Source organism: Dasypus novemcinctus, chromosome 1 (genome assembly GCF_030445035.2).
Source record: "Dasypus novemcinctus isolate mDasNov1 chromosome 1, mDasNov1.1.hap2, whole genome shotgun sequence".
In the NCBI taxonomy this organism is placed as follows: Eukaryota; Metazoa; Chordata; class Mammalia; order Cingulata; family Dasypodidae; genus Dasypus; species Dasypus novemcinctus.
The window spans coordinates 25,264,173-25,280,940 of record NC_080673.1 but is presented as its reverse complement, the minus strand read 5'-3'; the positions used below and the strand labels follow the sequence as shown (position 1 = coordinate 25,280,940).

Sequence of the window (16,768 nt, the reverse complement as noted above, 5' to 3'; positions counted from 1 at the left end):
TTAAGAAAATAGAGAAGTTTGTGTTACAGAAAGACATAAACGAGTCTCTTTTCCCCAGTTAGGGTTTATTGCATGGATTTGGGGAAAATTGTAAAAGAGATTCATAAACCACTTTCTTTTCTCTAATTATTCTCTTTAGGCTATAGCTTGGCATATATGAAAATCAATTCCTGAGGGAACTTAGGTTTTGTATACTTTTATGCTAATATGATCTTTTCTAAAATTGACCTTTGTTCTAATAGTTGAGTTTTTTTCTTTTGATTTTTATAAAAGAACAGTAGATGTTCAATAAGCCATTCTTTAATGAAGTTTCCTTACTTAATTTGACTTTCTAATGTGATCCTTTACATAGCACCATACATGTTATTTTGAATGAAAAATTTTCCATTACTGACCTATTTGAAAAACAGTTGTAGAACCAGATTCATAGTGAAGACAGTGGTTAAATCTCATAGAATAACCTGTAATTAATATAAAATTGCTTGGCATTATTCAAATAAAAACAAAAAATTAAAAAATTATTAGGCAATTAAATATCTTTAATGCTTTTTTTAATATAACATATGTTACATTCTAGAGAAACTGCTATTCTGCTTTTAGGGAAAGCAGTTTGTTGTATTATTCAGACAGAAGAACAGGCTTTATCGTGGTATGTTTTATTCTGGACTCACCTCTTCCCCACATGTGGAAGCTCATCACTGCTAAGGGAATACAACCATCTTCATAGAACCATAGCACCCCCTAGCATCACAAAAATTTGGGTCCGTTAAATTCAAAGGAATGGTTTTTTTTCATGCTTATAAAAAGGACCATTAATCTAAAATGATTTGATGCCTCATTCTTGTGACCCGGAAGAGACCTTTGAAAGAGTCTATAGAAGTTATGGGGAATGTGAGGAATCAACCTTTTTTGCAAATAATTTTCACATTTTTGTTTTCTGTGGAATATTTGGGGCTAGTTACAGATCATAAACTATGGTTGGACTTCTTGTGCCCTATTTTATCAGCGATAAAAAGTGACAGTGTTTTTCCAGCCAATTGGCTAAACATGCTTGCTTGTATGTTACAGGTACTTCTCCCAGCAGCTGGTCTGTTACAGTTACAGGATGTGAAGAAGACTTGCTGTGAGTTTTTGGAATCCCAGCTTCACCCTGTCAACTGCTTAGGAATCCGGGCTTTCGCTGATATGCATGCATGCACAGATCTCCTAAACAAGGCCAACACCTATGCAGGCAAGTAGACTAGACCCCTAAGCATAAGGGTGGCGCTGCGTATGAAAAAGTCTTTGCCTCTGAGACTGTCATTTTATCTCTGTGATTCTTTTACATCTTTTTTTTTTTTTAGCATTTTGTGGTTTAAATAACTTTAAAACATTGAAATCTAGATGCCTTTGGGTGAAGTAGAAAAAGTAGATCCCTAATAAAGGTAACCCTCTACTTCAGGGGTTCTTAAGGGGTCAATGAGCTTGAATTGAAATTCAAAAAAGCGTTATTCTTGTGGGAACGTGTTGGTGTGGGTGTGCTATATTTATTAAATAGTAGTGCAGTATAGTGTGGACTTAGTAAGGGGTCTGTGGTTTTCACCTGACTGGCAGAGGGGTCTGTGGAAGAAAAAGAGCTAAGAACCCCTGCTCTGCTTAGACACTGTGCTTTCCATGACCTCCTGCTAGCACCTTCTCCCTTTGGCAGATTGAGGCCCGTTGCTGTTGTTGAGGGAGCCATCATGTTAGTAGCTTTACAGAATTCAGATCCAACGCCCCACCGCTCCTGTATGTGAGGAGAGATGCTTACTATGGCTGTGGATGTAGTTGGAAGTTCACAATAGTAATCTGTAATTTAATTTGTTCTGCATTACTAACATTTAAAAAATACATATTGAGAGTGATTATTAGGAAGTTTCCTTTTATGCTTCTTAGTTTTTTTTTAAACCATCTCCTGAAAGATAAACCTGGTGAAAGGTGTACTTTCCAACAGCCACACCTAGTAGGAGCAGTCCTACGGAAGCTTTCATGGCCAGTGTCTCCTAATAAGTTCTTGAACTTTGGCTTCCCCTCAGCCCCCTTATCTACTCTCTGCTTCAGTGTGCTTAGTAAGTGTTCTTACTCTGTAATGGGTAAGGAAACATTTTGGCACTTAGACCTGGACAACATGATTGTCTGTGTGAGGGGGGCAGAGTGGCAGGGATTGGGGACAGAAAGTGGTTGATGCAGAGCTTAGGAGGGAGAAATATTACTAGAAGCCCTATTGAATTTACTGAAGAAATATGGGTACTAGGGGTCTCTGTGGTTGTTGGAAAAAACCCTTAGTGCTTCAGTAAAACACAGTAGTCAAGTAAATCTGAACTTGCTACTGTGCGGTGGCCTGATGGCCCAAGTACCCTTTATAAATTGCTTCAGTGGGAAAATGTGGTCTGCGTTCCAAATAGCTGATTTACAAATGAACTTTAGAGCACAATCCATCTGTAGGTTGGGGGATGCCTCTAATGTGCAGTGATATTCATGTCATCCTTTTGAGTGGGATGAGGCATTTTAAGAATAAAGGACAGATTTGGATTCATTGATCTATTTCAGTATGGCCAATTCTGTTCTTCAATAAAAAGAAACTATTCTTTCTAAATCTAAATGCTATTAACTGCTAGATAAACCTATTATCAATAGTTTATATTAGGAAAAAAGACAAAGAGGCATGTGTGTTTTTTGGTAGTTTTTCTGCATGAAGCAATTGCTATTAAACATCATACATTTCTCAGACTACTAGTCTTCTCCACAGTGCTTGATAAATATTACTGACTCTTAAGGGAGAGGAAAGATGGGTAAGAAGGAGTCAAGTAGGATTAATGCAAAAGATGTCCAAATAAAGTCAATATAATGTAATGGAACAACTCTTAGTTTCACTTACACCAGAACAAGCTCATTTGCTCTGTTTCTAGGCCATAATTGGATGTTCTTTTATTATTTTTCCTCTTATTTAAAAATCTTAAATTTATTGTAATATAATACAAAATATGAATAATTTCCACTAGAATTAGAACACCTCGTTATCTTAGTTTATAGACTTCTTCATAATTATATCAAAATTTTTAATGGAAAATGGTCACTTTCATCAAAATTATAAGGATTGCTTATTCTTCATTTTTAAAGCACTGTATTTTAAAGAAGTGTTTAATCTTAGAGGATGTGCTGCTTTCATGACATGATTCTGAATATTTGCTTGAATTCCTTAGGTTATAGGTAGCATTTTAAAGCACTTGTTAATATGGAAATCTTGAGACACATGAAATTAGAATATTGCCCATATTCTAACTTCAACAGTTGTAAATTCATGGCTAATCCTGTTTCAGCTATATCCCTCTTCTATTATTGTTTCTTATATTTGAATTTTTTATTCATGTCTAATATAGATATAAAAATGTACACAAATCACATCTTTAGCTTGATGAGTTATTTTATTAATGGTATTTTGAAGTAAATTTTGACATATTATTTCATTCATATAGTTTATCCTTTCCATTTTTAAACAAATTCTCTTATAAGGACCGCCTTTTCATAACAGAGCTATTTCCATGTCGTTGGTGTTTTGATGACTAGTTATAACAGATTTTCTAAATACATAATCCAGTATAATAATAAAAATTATTTGTTCTTCATAATGAATCAGATTGCTTTTTATGTCTTAAGCAAAAAGGAGGGGAGATAAGGAGTCCATGCAGGAAGATGTCCATAGTGCTCTTTTTCTGACATAAACAGTTATTTTCTAATGTCCTAATTAATTATGCTAAACTAAATACCTTATGTGTCCAGAAAAATCTACCCATGTCAAATCATATAGAATGTGAAAGGATCTAGGAGCATGAAGTTAGTAGCTTACCTTTTCTTCTCGTCATAAGCAGTGGGCTTAGAAACAAGGGAGGGAAGAGGTGAATAGCAGTGACAGGAGTGTAAAAATAAATTATTCAATTAATGGATGGAAAGAAGGGAGAAGAAGCGAAGGAGATGAGTAGGGAGAAAAGATGGGAAAAGGAAGGAACTCTGCCAGGCTTGGGGTAACTTTTCTCTTCTGAGGTCTGACTGTTTGTGCCCTAGTGCCTAGAGCACTCCCTGTCCTTTGAAAACTCACAGAAATTCTGCACGTTAAGAGCCACTCCATTCCTTTCTCTTGTAGACTGGAAAGGGAATTTCTAGTATTTATTATAATTAAATTGTGCAGGTTCAATGAAAGAATTAAGGTGTTCTGGGAAATCTCTTTGATGAACTCGTGCTTATTTTTATTCATATTAAAGTCTTTAGAGAAAGTGAAAATGTGAGAAGAGGGGTGGAGAGAGTCTGAATGAGAGGGTGTAGCATCCACCCTGCTCGTCCTGGGCACTTGTGGCTCAGCAGCACCACGAGGCTGGCCGTCACAGTCTGTCGCAGCGTGTCAGGCTGGCCTGCATTGCTTCTCCAAGGCATGTAGTGACAGCTTCAGAGCAGTGACAACTGAGAGCCACCAGACCAGCCAGGTTCGATGACCTGCATGTTGAGGCCAGGTGCTCTTAGCTCCAGTCAGCTTTCACAGTGCTCTTGAATGATTATTTCCTTAGCTGAAAAGTGTGTGACATGTTTTGCTTCACACCTAAAAATGGGATGTTTCACAACTTACTGCAAGTGTACCGACTTGTTTGGAGAATGCTGGTTTGTAGACTCTCAAGGGAAAAAGCAGTATTTTCTGGTTGGTGTTCATATTTTAGCCATTTTCCAAATCATTAAGACCTTTACTTTTAGTCTTTTTTGGCAGACCAAAAATTCGGAGGAGTTAAAAACAAACTGATCAGTTTGTAGATGCCTTTTAGCAGTCCCAGTAAATTGAAACATGAATTTCATTTAACCTTCCTTGTTGATAACCAGGAGTTACCAGTGGCTAGATTTCAAGAATTTCAACAAATTTAAGGGAAAAAATATTTCAAATTCTTAGTCATCCCCATGTCTCCCCCCCCCAATTAAAATTTGAGAAACTACTTAATAATACCAGTTCTAATTGACCTTTGGGAAAATTTTACAGTATGTTCAATCCTGGGCTCTCATTGAAATTCTGGGTTTGGTAAATTCTCTCTATTCCTTCGGAACAGGATTGCCTACGAAGGAGTCCTCTTCTTCCCCAGTCACTAATATACTTTCAACTTATTTCCCATTCTCTTCCTGCTCTTAACCCTGTCATCTATTTATACCTCCCAGGCCGAGGGATAGTAACTACCCCTCCCCATGCCTCTACAGTGGCACCCCATATTGTGCTACTATCCTTTCCACTGCCTGTGAAATGATCGAACTCTTATATCCCCCACTGTTTTCATGTGTGTCTTCCTCCCCTTGTCTTAACTGAAACTTGGCTTTCCCAAAAATCTACCTGTTGGGGAAAAACTTCTTTAAGGGTCCCCAGCTTACTGGGAAGGTGGGTGGAAGGGAACTCCTTCCAGACTGTTGTTCTGTCACTGTCACCTTCCTTGGTTCTGCATTGGCTCACTGTTGGCTTATAGAGTTCTTCCCAAAGCTCTTTTTTATAGGCCTCCATGAATATTTCTACCTTAACACCTGGATTATATTTTTCCCTCTGTACCTTGCGGCTCCTGCCATCAGCTCAGAAACTTCAAAATCTATACTGTTGACTCCCTTGAGATCCTTCTTTCTAGTTCCCCGTGCCTGTCACCTTTCCTCCACTAAACCCATTGCTCTCCTCAGACCACAATTCCAGTCCCTGGTGAACATTTTTGATATTTGGAACTAGAAAGTCTTAACTGTGTGCTGACCCTACTCCTATCTTCTTGTTCTCCTGTATTGGCTGCTCAGCTTAGAACCAATGGTCAGTCATTTCAAAGCTACCCGCTTTATATGGTTGGCATTACCCTAACTGCTGCAGACAATGCAGTAACAGGCACTTACACGATTTAGCCTCTTCTTGTATCCAACGTATGCCTTATTCTGTGTAAAAGTAGTTTCCCGTAACCTTTTCTTCTATCATAAGTTTACTTCAATCATTTACTTGCCATTCTGTGATTTATGCCACGGATCACTACTTCGGGAAAACATCTGTGAAAATCAACCCGTGATTTGGAAGCTGCCCTCTTGAAGAAAATCTGTGTTGAGAGAATAGTATTAACAGTAGTATTATTAGCTTCAACTGTGTGATACACATACTAGAGAATAGGTATTCATTATTTGAGGGTGCAGTATTAATTTACTGATACAGAAGATCCTTCCTTTGGAGGACCGTGAAAGCATTTGATGTACAGCAGTTTTTGACTGAACTCGTACCACTTTAAAAGAATTAATCATTTTTATATTTTGTAGTCATGTTTTTCATTTATATCTTAGGAAACTATGTATAGTCTCTTTTCTCTGTTTTGCTGACAGTTTTTCTAGCTGAGATGAGTTAGCTGTTTTCAGATTTCACCAAAACTACCTGTGCTGATGGAATGGCTGCATTTTTTTTTTCCCTTAGAGACTCATAGTATTCAAAATCAAAGAATCACAGTGTTAATTCAGTACTTATAGAAAACCTTAGCCATTATCTAGTCTAACAATCTCATTTTTATAAATTATGAAAATGAAGAACAGATATTTTGATTTTTCCCAGAACACTTTGTTTTTCAGAAGTCAGCTGTTGTGGGTCTAAGATACTGTTGTTATCCATGTGTTTACTCTCACTTCTCAGATGAAATTCTGCACGAGATGGAGTATGGAGAAATGATAGGGACCTCTCACGACATTTCATTTCTTTTTTCGTTTGTTTATTTGTTTGTTTTTAATAAAAGGTGCTTGGTGTTTAGAAACCAAGGGTACTTTGCAGCATATCACAGGGCATAAAAGAGAACAAGCAAAATTTGGAGCTTCTATATTGTTGATTTCATTGGACTTAATTTGGAATGAGAGCCCTGACCTAATAGGTCTTCTTGATCTGGCATGATCAATCCTAGGGCTTGTCTTTTGTTTCTTGATGAGCTTATTTTATTTGCTGGAGGGAAGCAACCAGGAAAGCGCCTTTGTTCTAAGGAGTGTGGAAAATCCTTACATAATATATATTGCTAATTATACATGCACAGTGTATATGTTTAATGTATCTTGCATCCTCTGTTTAATGTATATTACATATTTGTATAACTAGGTATTATGCTCTATTGCAGTTATGGTATTTGTTCAGACTGAAGGAACGAATATTGAATGCCAGTATAACTAGGTTGAGCTTTTTTCGGTGGCCAGTAACAGTTTACTAATATCACAGTGAAAATTGTGCTCTATAGAAGATTAATTTGTCAGCACATGGGTGAGAGGATTGGAAATAACAGTTAAGTTTGGTAACAGGGTGAGAACTAGGGTGGCAGTGGTGAGGATAGTGAGGAGGGGACTGAAGCAAAATTGCAAATATGGAAACTAGGTATGAACTGCCCAAACTAATACAAAGACATTAGGTTTTAATTGATAGTGTATTTAATATGACTCAATTCTGTAATTGTATCAAGAAAGACATAGGGTAAATATTTCATTCTCTTGTACCCAGTTCAGACTATATCTGTGAAACTGAGTTAGTTTTCAGGTGCCGCATTTTGAGAGAAACTGATGAACCAAAGACCTGAATTCACAGCCAGGATGAGGAGGACCCCAGACCACATAGTACAAGGAATGCTTGAAGAATCTTGGAGGATACACCAAGAAAGGGAAATTTGGAGGAATTTAATGCTTTCTGCAAAATTTTGAAGAGATTTCATAATCTTGTTCTTACGACAAGAACAAAAATCAGTGTTACAGAATGAGAAGGAGGAAGTTTATTGCAGTGTAAAGAACTTTCCATCAATTACAAGTGCTCAAGGATGATGTGACCCCTTTTAATTTGTTGATGTGTGCAAACTGTCGCTAGATGACCATTTATTATGAGTATTTTGGATACGTATGATAAAAGTTACAGCAGGTGACCTTTCAAATGCCTTATACTGTTCAATCTTAAGATTTCTTTGGCATTCCTTAGGGTGAACAGAATTGGAGAAATGATTTATTTAAGGGTTTAGGGAGAGGGAGAAATCAACTGTGACTAAAGCTCCACTCAGACTTAGAAACAAAGTGGTTAGTAGGAGCCATTAAGACACCGAAGGAAAACGGGAAGTGGAGCAGGTCTGGGAAGGAAGGTGTGAAATTGAGGAGCATGTGGTGTTGGGTTGTCATCCTCATTGCCTGACAGAGAACCAGCAGTGGAGGGCACTAGCAATTTGGAGGTTGTTAGACTGGGCAGGATTTGTCTATCACAGGGGATACATCTGTGCTGTCCAAGTATTTATACAACCCAGGGAGAGAGGGACCCTGCCACTGAGAATCCCTCTCTGAATGTCGAGGCAATGCCTGTTTCTGGTTTAGGTATGGTCAGGCTGCTCCATTTACCCAAGTTACAGAATGGAAACATTGAAACATCTGCAAGCAAGACAAAATGGGGGTGGAGGGTAGGTGAAGGCTGGTATATCTGTGACTTCCCCAGCAGCTCACCCCTTGACTTCCCCACCAGTCCTAGCCTACTTCTCCCCATTAGCTTCCAGAACATAACGCCCCATCTTCCACCTCAGACACGAAGGCTGAGATGGGTCAGGCCTGCAGTCCTGTGGCTCTCAGCAGTGTTCTCAGTAAAGGTCCGGGAGCACCAGTGACCGGGGCACCTGAGGAAGCTTCACCTGTGCATCCCGTTCCTCCAGGCCGGGTGTCCAGGCCTGGCTGGAGTCATGCTGCGTCCCCACCTCCCTGCCCACTGGGAGACCACTCAAGAGGTCCGACGTGGAATCTTTTTGCACACTTGGCAGCCAGTGGGTTTGCCACTGGGTTTTTTGTTGTTGTTGTTGTCGTTTTATTTATTTTTATAGATTAAAAAAATTTTTTTAAGATACATAGATCATACAAAATATTACATTAAAAAAAGCTAAGAGGATCCCATATACCCCCACTCCCCAGACCCCCCACTCCTCCCACATCACCAAATAGGGAAGAAGAGGTGTGATATGGGGGCATTTTCAGGACTTGGAGTTGTCCTGAATGATATTGCAATGACAAATACAGGACATCATATATCCTGCCATAACCCACCGAATGGACAGGGCTAGAGTGTAAACCATGCTGTGTAGCAGTGCTCCAAAATATGTTCGTCAAATGCAATGAATGTGCCACTGGGTTTTAGTTACCTCCTGTTCTGCCTCCTCGGAGGTGTTAACCCACATATGGCAGGTGATGTTAGCAATAGCATATATGCCTCCTTGTTGGGCTAGGAGGAAGTCTAAGGCAATGCAATTATCAAACACTACTTTGCCTACAGTCTAATGATCTTTTGCTAAACCTGAAGGACTCATGTGACCTCAACAATTGTCAACCAACGTGGTTAACAGAAAGAACCACATATTCACTGATGAACCTCGTGGAAAGAATAGTGAGCCAGTTTCATCGTACAGGGAGTTATTGCAGCCCTACAGGTTGTCCAGGGGTATGGGCAAGAAGAGTGCACAGCCAGTGGCATTGCCATTATCTTTGTCACAGGGCATAAATGAAGAACTCATTGATGTAAGTTCAAACGTGAAGCAGGGAAAATCAGCTCCTTGAGTGTCAGTTTGGACTTGGAAAAGAGGGAGAGGGTGCAAGGGTTCAGATGGCCGATTCAGCAGTGGTCATGTTCCCTACAGCTGTGATAGCCTGGGAAAGCTGGACCAAGGTGTTTTCCTTCCAGGTTGCAACGGGGTCACATCTGTAGAAAAGAGGAGGGGAAGCAATAACTAGTCCTGCAGGGTAGTTGTGCAACCATTTCCTATCGGAGACGCTTTTGTTGACCTATTTGCAGTAACTTGTCCTATTTGCAGAAAGGCCATCCAGTCTTTCTGCCCCTTGCCCTGAGCTATAATCTCACCTCTTTCCCATTGGTCTGAGTGCCTTACCTATATCTTCCAACCTACTTCCACCGCTTCCTGTTGGGAATTGTCAGGACTGTGCAAAGATTCCTTGAGTGTTCCCGAGGGTACTGGTAGACCAATCGGGTAGGCGTTGCCCACTAACCTCTATACATGTGTCAGGCCCCATGGGTCTAGCCCTCTGGACTGTCACCCCATATGTGTTAAACACTTCTATGCCCAACTCCATCATCCCACCCCTCTGCCTGCTAACCTCCCACTGTCCAGGGAATTGTGTGGAGGGTATAACAGAGTAAAAATTGGCATTATCCCCAACAGTGGCTGAAAAGGAGAGTCCCAAGTGGGTATGTCCTTGGTCTCCCTTAGGGGACCAGTCCTCTTCTTGATGGGTGTAAGAGCAGATGCGCAGCAAGCCTGGGTTCCTCTCCTACTCTTGTCCATATCCTGTGTTAGAAAGTAAGATAAGGCTGTGTTTCCCTTCTGGGGAGTTGCTGAATTCAGCTTCCCTAGGGCCCAAGTAGTTGTCAGGCTGTAGACACCAAAACTTTTTTAGGTGGCCATTAAAGTTCTCCACAATGCCAGCTTCCTGCAGGTGTTGGGTGACATGGGATGTCCATCTAATTCCCTGAGTCTGGGCCCATGGGATCCTTGGTCAGAGGATATGTCATCTGGGTACCTGAAGGGGTGGCAGAGCTGCTTTCCCAAGGTATCCATGTATGTACTGTGTCTACACGATAAACTGGAAAGGCCTGGTCATAGCCTGAAGAGGTGTCTACTGTGACCAGGACATAAGACATACCTTGGGATGGTGGGAGAGGGCTGGTGGTGTTCCCTTGCCATGAGAGGCCCAGTGTCGCCCCCCTGGAAGTGACACTAAATGCCCTGTTCAGCCGTTGGCTTGTAATTGACATCTCTTATATTGTTAAATGGCCGATTAGGCATCTTTTAAGGAGGGAGGTAATCCATGTTCCTAGGCCCATAATTTTGTGGTGTTAGAATTTCCACGTTCAGTTTGGTGGTGGAGCCATCTCGCCGTGGAAGCAGGGAAGTTCAGCTCTTTCATGAATGTCGCCCAGGATGAATTCGTTGTCCTCATCCTCCAGGTACGGTTTATCCTCTGCCTCCCTCTCAAGAGGATCTCCAGCTTCGTCCGGTGGAAAAAGCATCTCAGGGAATCCCTTATAGGCCAAGGCATTCCAAAGATGTTTACTGTAATATGGACCTTTGCCATGTGCCTCAGCATTGTTTCTAAAGGTCGCGTCCCCACACTGGGGATCCCTTGCTTCTCCAGTCCCATTCTGTCCATGAACCTGACTGGACTGCTGAGCCATTGGCAATGAGATTGGTACACAGTGGTGCTTGAGTCTGAGTGTTTCAGAGCTAAGAGAACTGCTTGCATTTCAGCCCTTTGGTCACTTTTTCCAGTGCCAGAGGTGGTATATAGTCTCCCTGAGGTAAAGGAAACAGCAGATGCTGCCAGAGGTGACTTCAGCTTGGCTGATCCATCAGTGAACTAGCACTGAGCATCTGGTGGGGCATCTTTGAGTCAAGATGCCAAGATGCCATTGCAGGGAGGGAAGGGCCCACATCTGGTGTTGCACCTGATCATTGCTGAAGGGAGCCTCTGGCACCTACTCACGCAAGTGTGTCACTCACTGGGGGCCCACGTGAGCAGAACCTGAATGTACCACCTCCATTTAATGATGCTCTGCTGTTGGGCTCTGCCTGGACAAGTGTTCTGCCAGGACCCAGGATGTAATGGGGATTTCTGGCCTTAGGAGGACCTGGAAGTTCTCAGCAATCCTTTTCGTTTCCATGAAGGCCCAATAGCACACTAGAAGTTGCCTCTTGAAGGAGAGTAGTACTGGGCTGCATTTGGGAACTTCTTAGTTCCAAAACCCTGGGGTTTGCAAATTCCTTTTGCTCCCTCCTTTAGCCAGAGGGACTAGTTGGCATGGGTCTAGGGGACAGAAATCTGTAGCTCAAATGGAGAACTAGTCTCTAAAGGTCCTAGAGGCCTGGAAACAGCCACTTTTTACCTCTTACAGGGCTTGTTCCTCCTCTGTTCCCCAGTGGAAAGTACTTGCTTTCCATGTCACCCAATATAGGAGTACCAGAAGGATACTGAGATGAGGAATATGCTGGTGCCATTATGCAAATTAACCCAAAGTCCAGGGCCACTGGGGGCACTTCTGCATTCATGCACCCCTGGTGCATTGTCAGCTGCCAAGCTCCATTTACCTTTTCACTGGCCATACTAGGTTGTTTTAGGCAGAGATGGTGGGAACGGAGGAGACCCAGAGATAAAAGGCCCTTTATAGAGTTCAGTGATGTCCTTTTTCCCACCAGGGAGCTGATATTGCTACTGCAGAGATGGGAACACTGCAGGGCTGTGGTCTGTCACTCACCCAGCTGTGATGGCCAGAATTTGTTGGGATAGAGAAGTGTATCCTTGCAGTTGTTGCTAGGATGTGCAGCAGTGGAGGATGTCAGATCCCCATAATGCATTCCTTGGAGGAAAACACGACCACAGGGTGGCCAAAGGGACCAACTCACTGGGTGACAGTAGCCACCCATCCCCAAAGTCTCATGGCGTGCACAAAACTCCCAAAGCTATTCATCACCCCTCCACGCTACGTCTTCTGCAATGATGATGATGACTTGGGCACCTGTATCCAAAAGCGCTTTAAAGATTTGTTTACTGCCTCCAGATTGTGAGTGCCTTCAGTCCCCGGGGCGTGGGGGTTGTCAGGGCCCTTCGCTCCACCCATAGGCTTTTTTCACTTTAGTCAAATCTGGGCAAAGGCATCCTGCCAGGGTCTGAAGGGAGGAGCAGGAGATCTTAAGGATCCTCATCTCCGTGACCACTGTGTTTGGGATTGTTGAGCCCACGGCCCTCCTATTAGATTATATTTTTCCCAGCATTCTCCATTGGAAATCCCGTCTATGGCACTCCTTGCTCTAGTAGCCACAAGAACATAGCATGGCGAGTGGAGGCCCCAAGAGGAAGGAGAGGCCGCCAACCCATCCTGAAGTTTTAGGATTGCTGGGTTAGCAGGTGTGTGCCCACTGACTGCTGTTCTGGCTCTTCTGACAGTTACCGTGGCAGCCATCCTCCAAGTAGGAGCCCTGCCCCAAGCAGGGAGCGTATGATAAACCCACTCAGTTGTGTCCCCTAGAGGAAGCCCTGGTGTGAGGAGGAGGACCAGAGTGTCCCCCTACTCAGGAGGGCGCTTTCTAACAAAACCATCAAAGTCCTGCTGCAAAATGGGAATCTGGTAAGTGTCTAAATCCCTCTGGCGGGGGTAGACTGCATCCACGTGCCAAAACGCAACTGTCGCAGCGGGATCACAGCTTCCTCCTTGTTACTCCAAGGCTTAGCCGAAATTTCAGGGGAGATCACCCAGAGTGGGATAACCCAGTCAGACGGGTGGACCGTCAGCTGCGCCCTCCCCATCCCTGCCTCTTCTTCCCTTAACTGCAACTCCAAGCTTATTGGAGGATGGTGTTGGACGTGAGGCTGCCAGGGCTCCTCCACTCAGCTCGGTTGGTCAGGGTGGTAGCGGTGCCCTCATCGTAAAGTCAGGACAGGATCTGTCCACACCTCTCTTCCAAGTCCCTTACCTCCCACTCTGTAAAAATGTATGCTTCAGTTTTCATCTCCAGGTCCCCATCTTCAGTTCTAATAGTCTCCTGAATAATGACCGGCCTCACGCTAACCTCAGTATCAGTCTGGGTGCCTGAGTAGAGGTATGCCTGTTTCCAGAATGAGAACAGATATAAGAGGCCATGCCCAGGGGAGTGTACATTGGTGGTGGAAGCCACAATCTCATTGATCTCAGCATGGAAACAGCTAGCAAAATCCCTGGCTTTCATTGAGGGATTCACAAAATCCTGTTTATCTCTGCCCTTCCCCCAGATGACAGAGACAGTATACCCTAGGTTCCCCAGCCACGGGTTGGTACCTCACCTAGGCTCGTAGGATGAGACAACCTTTAATTTAGTCCACAGTCATGAGACTTGTGTCGCCCAAGACACTTCTGTACAAAAAGAGCACAAGAGTGATGAGAAGAAAGGCCAAAAAATCAATCTACTCCATACTTGCCTGTGTACTCTTTTTGTTGCACCAAAATCTGTGGAACAAGTTGCTCTATGGGGCATTGTGGGAATACAAACTCAGACACAACAGAAGCTTTCAGCAAAGGACTGCTTTCTTACTTATACAACACAAACGGTCCAAAAGAGCAGGGGGAGAGATCTCACTGTGGCACGTTCCCCATGGAGGCCAATAGCTTGCTTGGGTCAGGGTTGGTAGACATAGCTCTGCATATCCCAGTTCACCTTGGAGAGAAGGCACCAATCTGTGCTGCCCCAGTGTGCGTGGTATTTATATAACCCAGGGGAGGGTCCTACCACTGAGAATTCCCTGCCCTGGTTAGCAGCTGTGGTGGTTTGTTCCCTGTTTTGGGTTTAGGGTTTAAGGCACTGTCCAGCTGCTCCATTAGACCGATCTTCTCCCCAGGGTTGCAGAATGAAAACATTGAAATATTTGCACACAATAGGGAGGGTGGGAGAGGGGCAATCAGGGAAGGAATGAGAGATGGCCTCTAGGTGTGCAGGTGACTTCCCTAGCAGCCTGAGAAAGCACTTGGTTTGTGTTGGGGAGAGAATCAGACATAGTCAGAGAATCTTTACCAGAGGGTGAAGCAAACCCACAAATGGAAAAGTACGTAATTGATATCAAGTAAAAGCAGGTTGTTTTCTCCCAATGTACCTCTATAGCCAATTTCTCAGACACTGGAGTGTCAAAGAAAGAGTTTATTTGGTTACACAAACAAAGGAGCACAATGACCTAATGGCCTAAAACTGCCTCCTGGATCAACAGAAATTCTAATATTTTATAACTTTGGGGTGCTAATGAATAATTGGGATGGAGCTGGACACAGGTTCCTTTATTAATAGACATTAAGGGGCTGAATAGGATGGGAGTAAGCACCAAACCAGGGTATGTCACAAAGTAACAGTCGTTACAAGAGATCCAAGTTCTAGGACAGGAGAGATCAGTCAAGGTTTTCCACATAGATTTTAGACTGTAGGTGAGTGGTTACCATCACAATATAAAGCATACACAGGGGTGAGCCTGGCTTTGGTATAATCCTAAACAAGAATAAGATCTAGCTAGGAATTACCATCACAACAGTAAGCATACACAAGGATGAGGCTAAGTCTAGAGTAACCATAAACAGGAGAGATCTGTTTAGAATAAAGATTATTGTAGCAGGTCTAAGCCAAGTCCAGCCAGTTTTGGCAATTTCAGATACTAACCTTAATTCTTAACCCTTGGTTACATAATGATGAAGAAATTAGGCCTAAGTGCTTAAAGCAGGCTAGGTATTTGACATTAGGCAGTATGTGAGGGCTTTAGAGGACCACTGTGTGGTGGTTGGTGGGGCTTGATCTGTTTATAAGAGCCGTGAGGTTTAGGTCACATTCATATTGTGACTACCACATAGCTGGAAAAACTCAGACATTGGAGTTGGGGAGGGAGAGTGGGTCTGGAAAACAACCCTGCTGGAGGGTGATAGTTACAAGTGGGGACACAAAAGTGGATGAGAGGGATACTTAAAGGAGAGTAAACAGAGAATGAAAAGAAGACTGGGGGCAGGAGCCTATGTGGTACTTAGTTTTAGGGAGCTGAAGGAGACAGATTGAGTAGTAAGATACGTCTCCTCTGGTCACATTTGATGTAAAAGCTTGCCAAGTCTGGCCCAAGAGGGAGAGGGTACTAGTGATCTTTTTTAAGATAGCAGATACTTACCCACTGAAGTGAAGGCAGTAAAAGGTATTAAATATTCATAGCAACACTTTTTCTTTCTAATTGGGGAAGGAATCTAGTTGGGCCTAGTTTTTAAAAAACAGTCTTTTAAACTGCTAGAATGTTCACTTGTTCATATTTAAATATTTGAAAGGTATATATATATAAAGAAAGTCTTCCTTTCACTCTTCTCTCTTCTCCCTCTCCTCTACCAAATTAATCACTCTTACTTATTTCTGTTGTTTATTTGGGGTGGGGTTGTGTGTGTGTGTGTGTGTGTGTGTGGTGTGTAGTTGGGGGGGGGGTTGTGGAGGAGAGTAGGTAATCCATTCACTGTGATCCAGATAACAAAACAATGTAAAAAGCTATATACTGGAAAAACTTGTTCCCACAGGTATCCCACTCCCACATCTTACTCTCTGCTATAGAAAACTATTTTTATTAGTTCCTTTTATATCTTTTCACTGTATATGAAAACATAGTCTTATTCCTCTCCTTTCTTGCACAGAAGGTAGCTAGCATGCTACAGTATATACTGTTCTGTGCCTTCTGTGTTTTTTTTTTAAATGACAGTAGTTCCTGATGCAGGATATTCCATTGTGTGGATGAATATTTTAACCAGTGCCAATGGATGAACTCTCTTTAATATTAAAACAGTGCCACAATGAATAACTTCACATCATTTCACAAATGGTCAAGTGTATTTGTAGGATGAGATTTCAAAATTGCTCTTTGTAGAGCTTGTTCTAATTTACAATCTAGCAGGCAGTATATGAGATATCCTATTTCATAGCAGGGATCTGTTTAACGTTTGTTTTCATGGTTTTGTGGCTTGGGGTCAGAGAAGAAATAGTCACATCAAATCATTTTTTATTTATAGTAATAGTAATGCTAGAACATTTAACAGCAGGAACTAAGTACCAGACAAATAATAATTTACATCGAGAACATTGAAAATATAGCAGATGGGCAGTATCAACTTTCTTGCCTTTCTTTCTGTGGAATCAATTTCTATCCCAACATGTTTTCAGTTGCTTTTTGGTGACTAGGAATTTGA

The 16,768-nt window shown here is 42.2% G+C and overlaps 1 protein-coding gene across 2 annotated transcripts in view; it reads left to right on the top strand.

The window, feature by feature from the left end:
• Positions 1-16,768, top strand: part of KLHL2 (kelch like family member 2) — a 145,512-nt gene that overhangs the window by 90,091 nt on the left and 38,653 nt on the right. For both annotated transcript variants that reach the window (XM_058275240.2, XM_071214221.1), the window contains one exon: positions 1,069-1,231. In XM_058275240.2, coding sequence (XP_058131223.1) covers positions 1,069-1,231 — 163 coding nt within the window. The remainder of the gene's footprint in view (positions 1-1,068; positions 1,232-16,768) is intronic.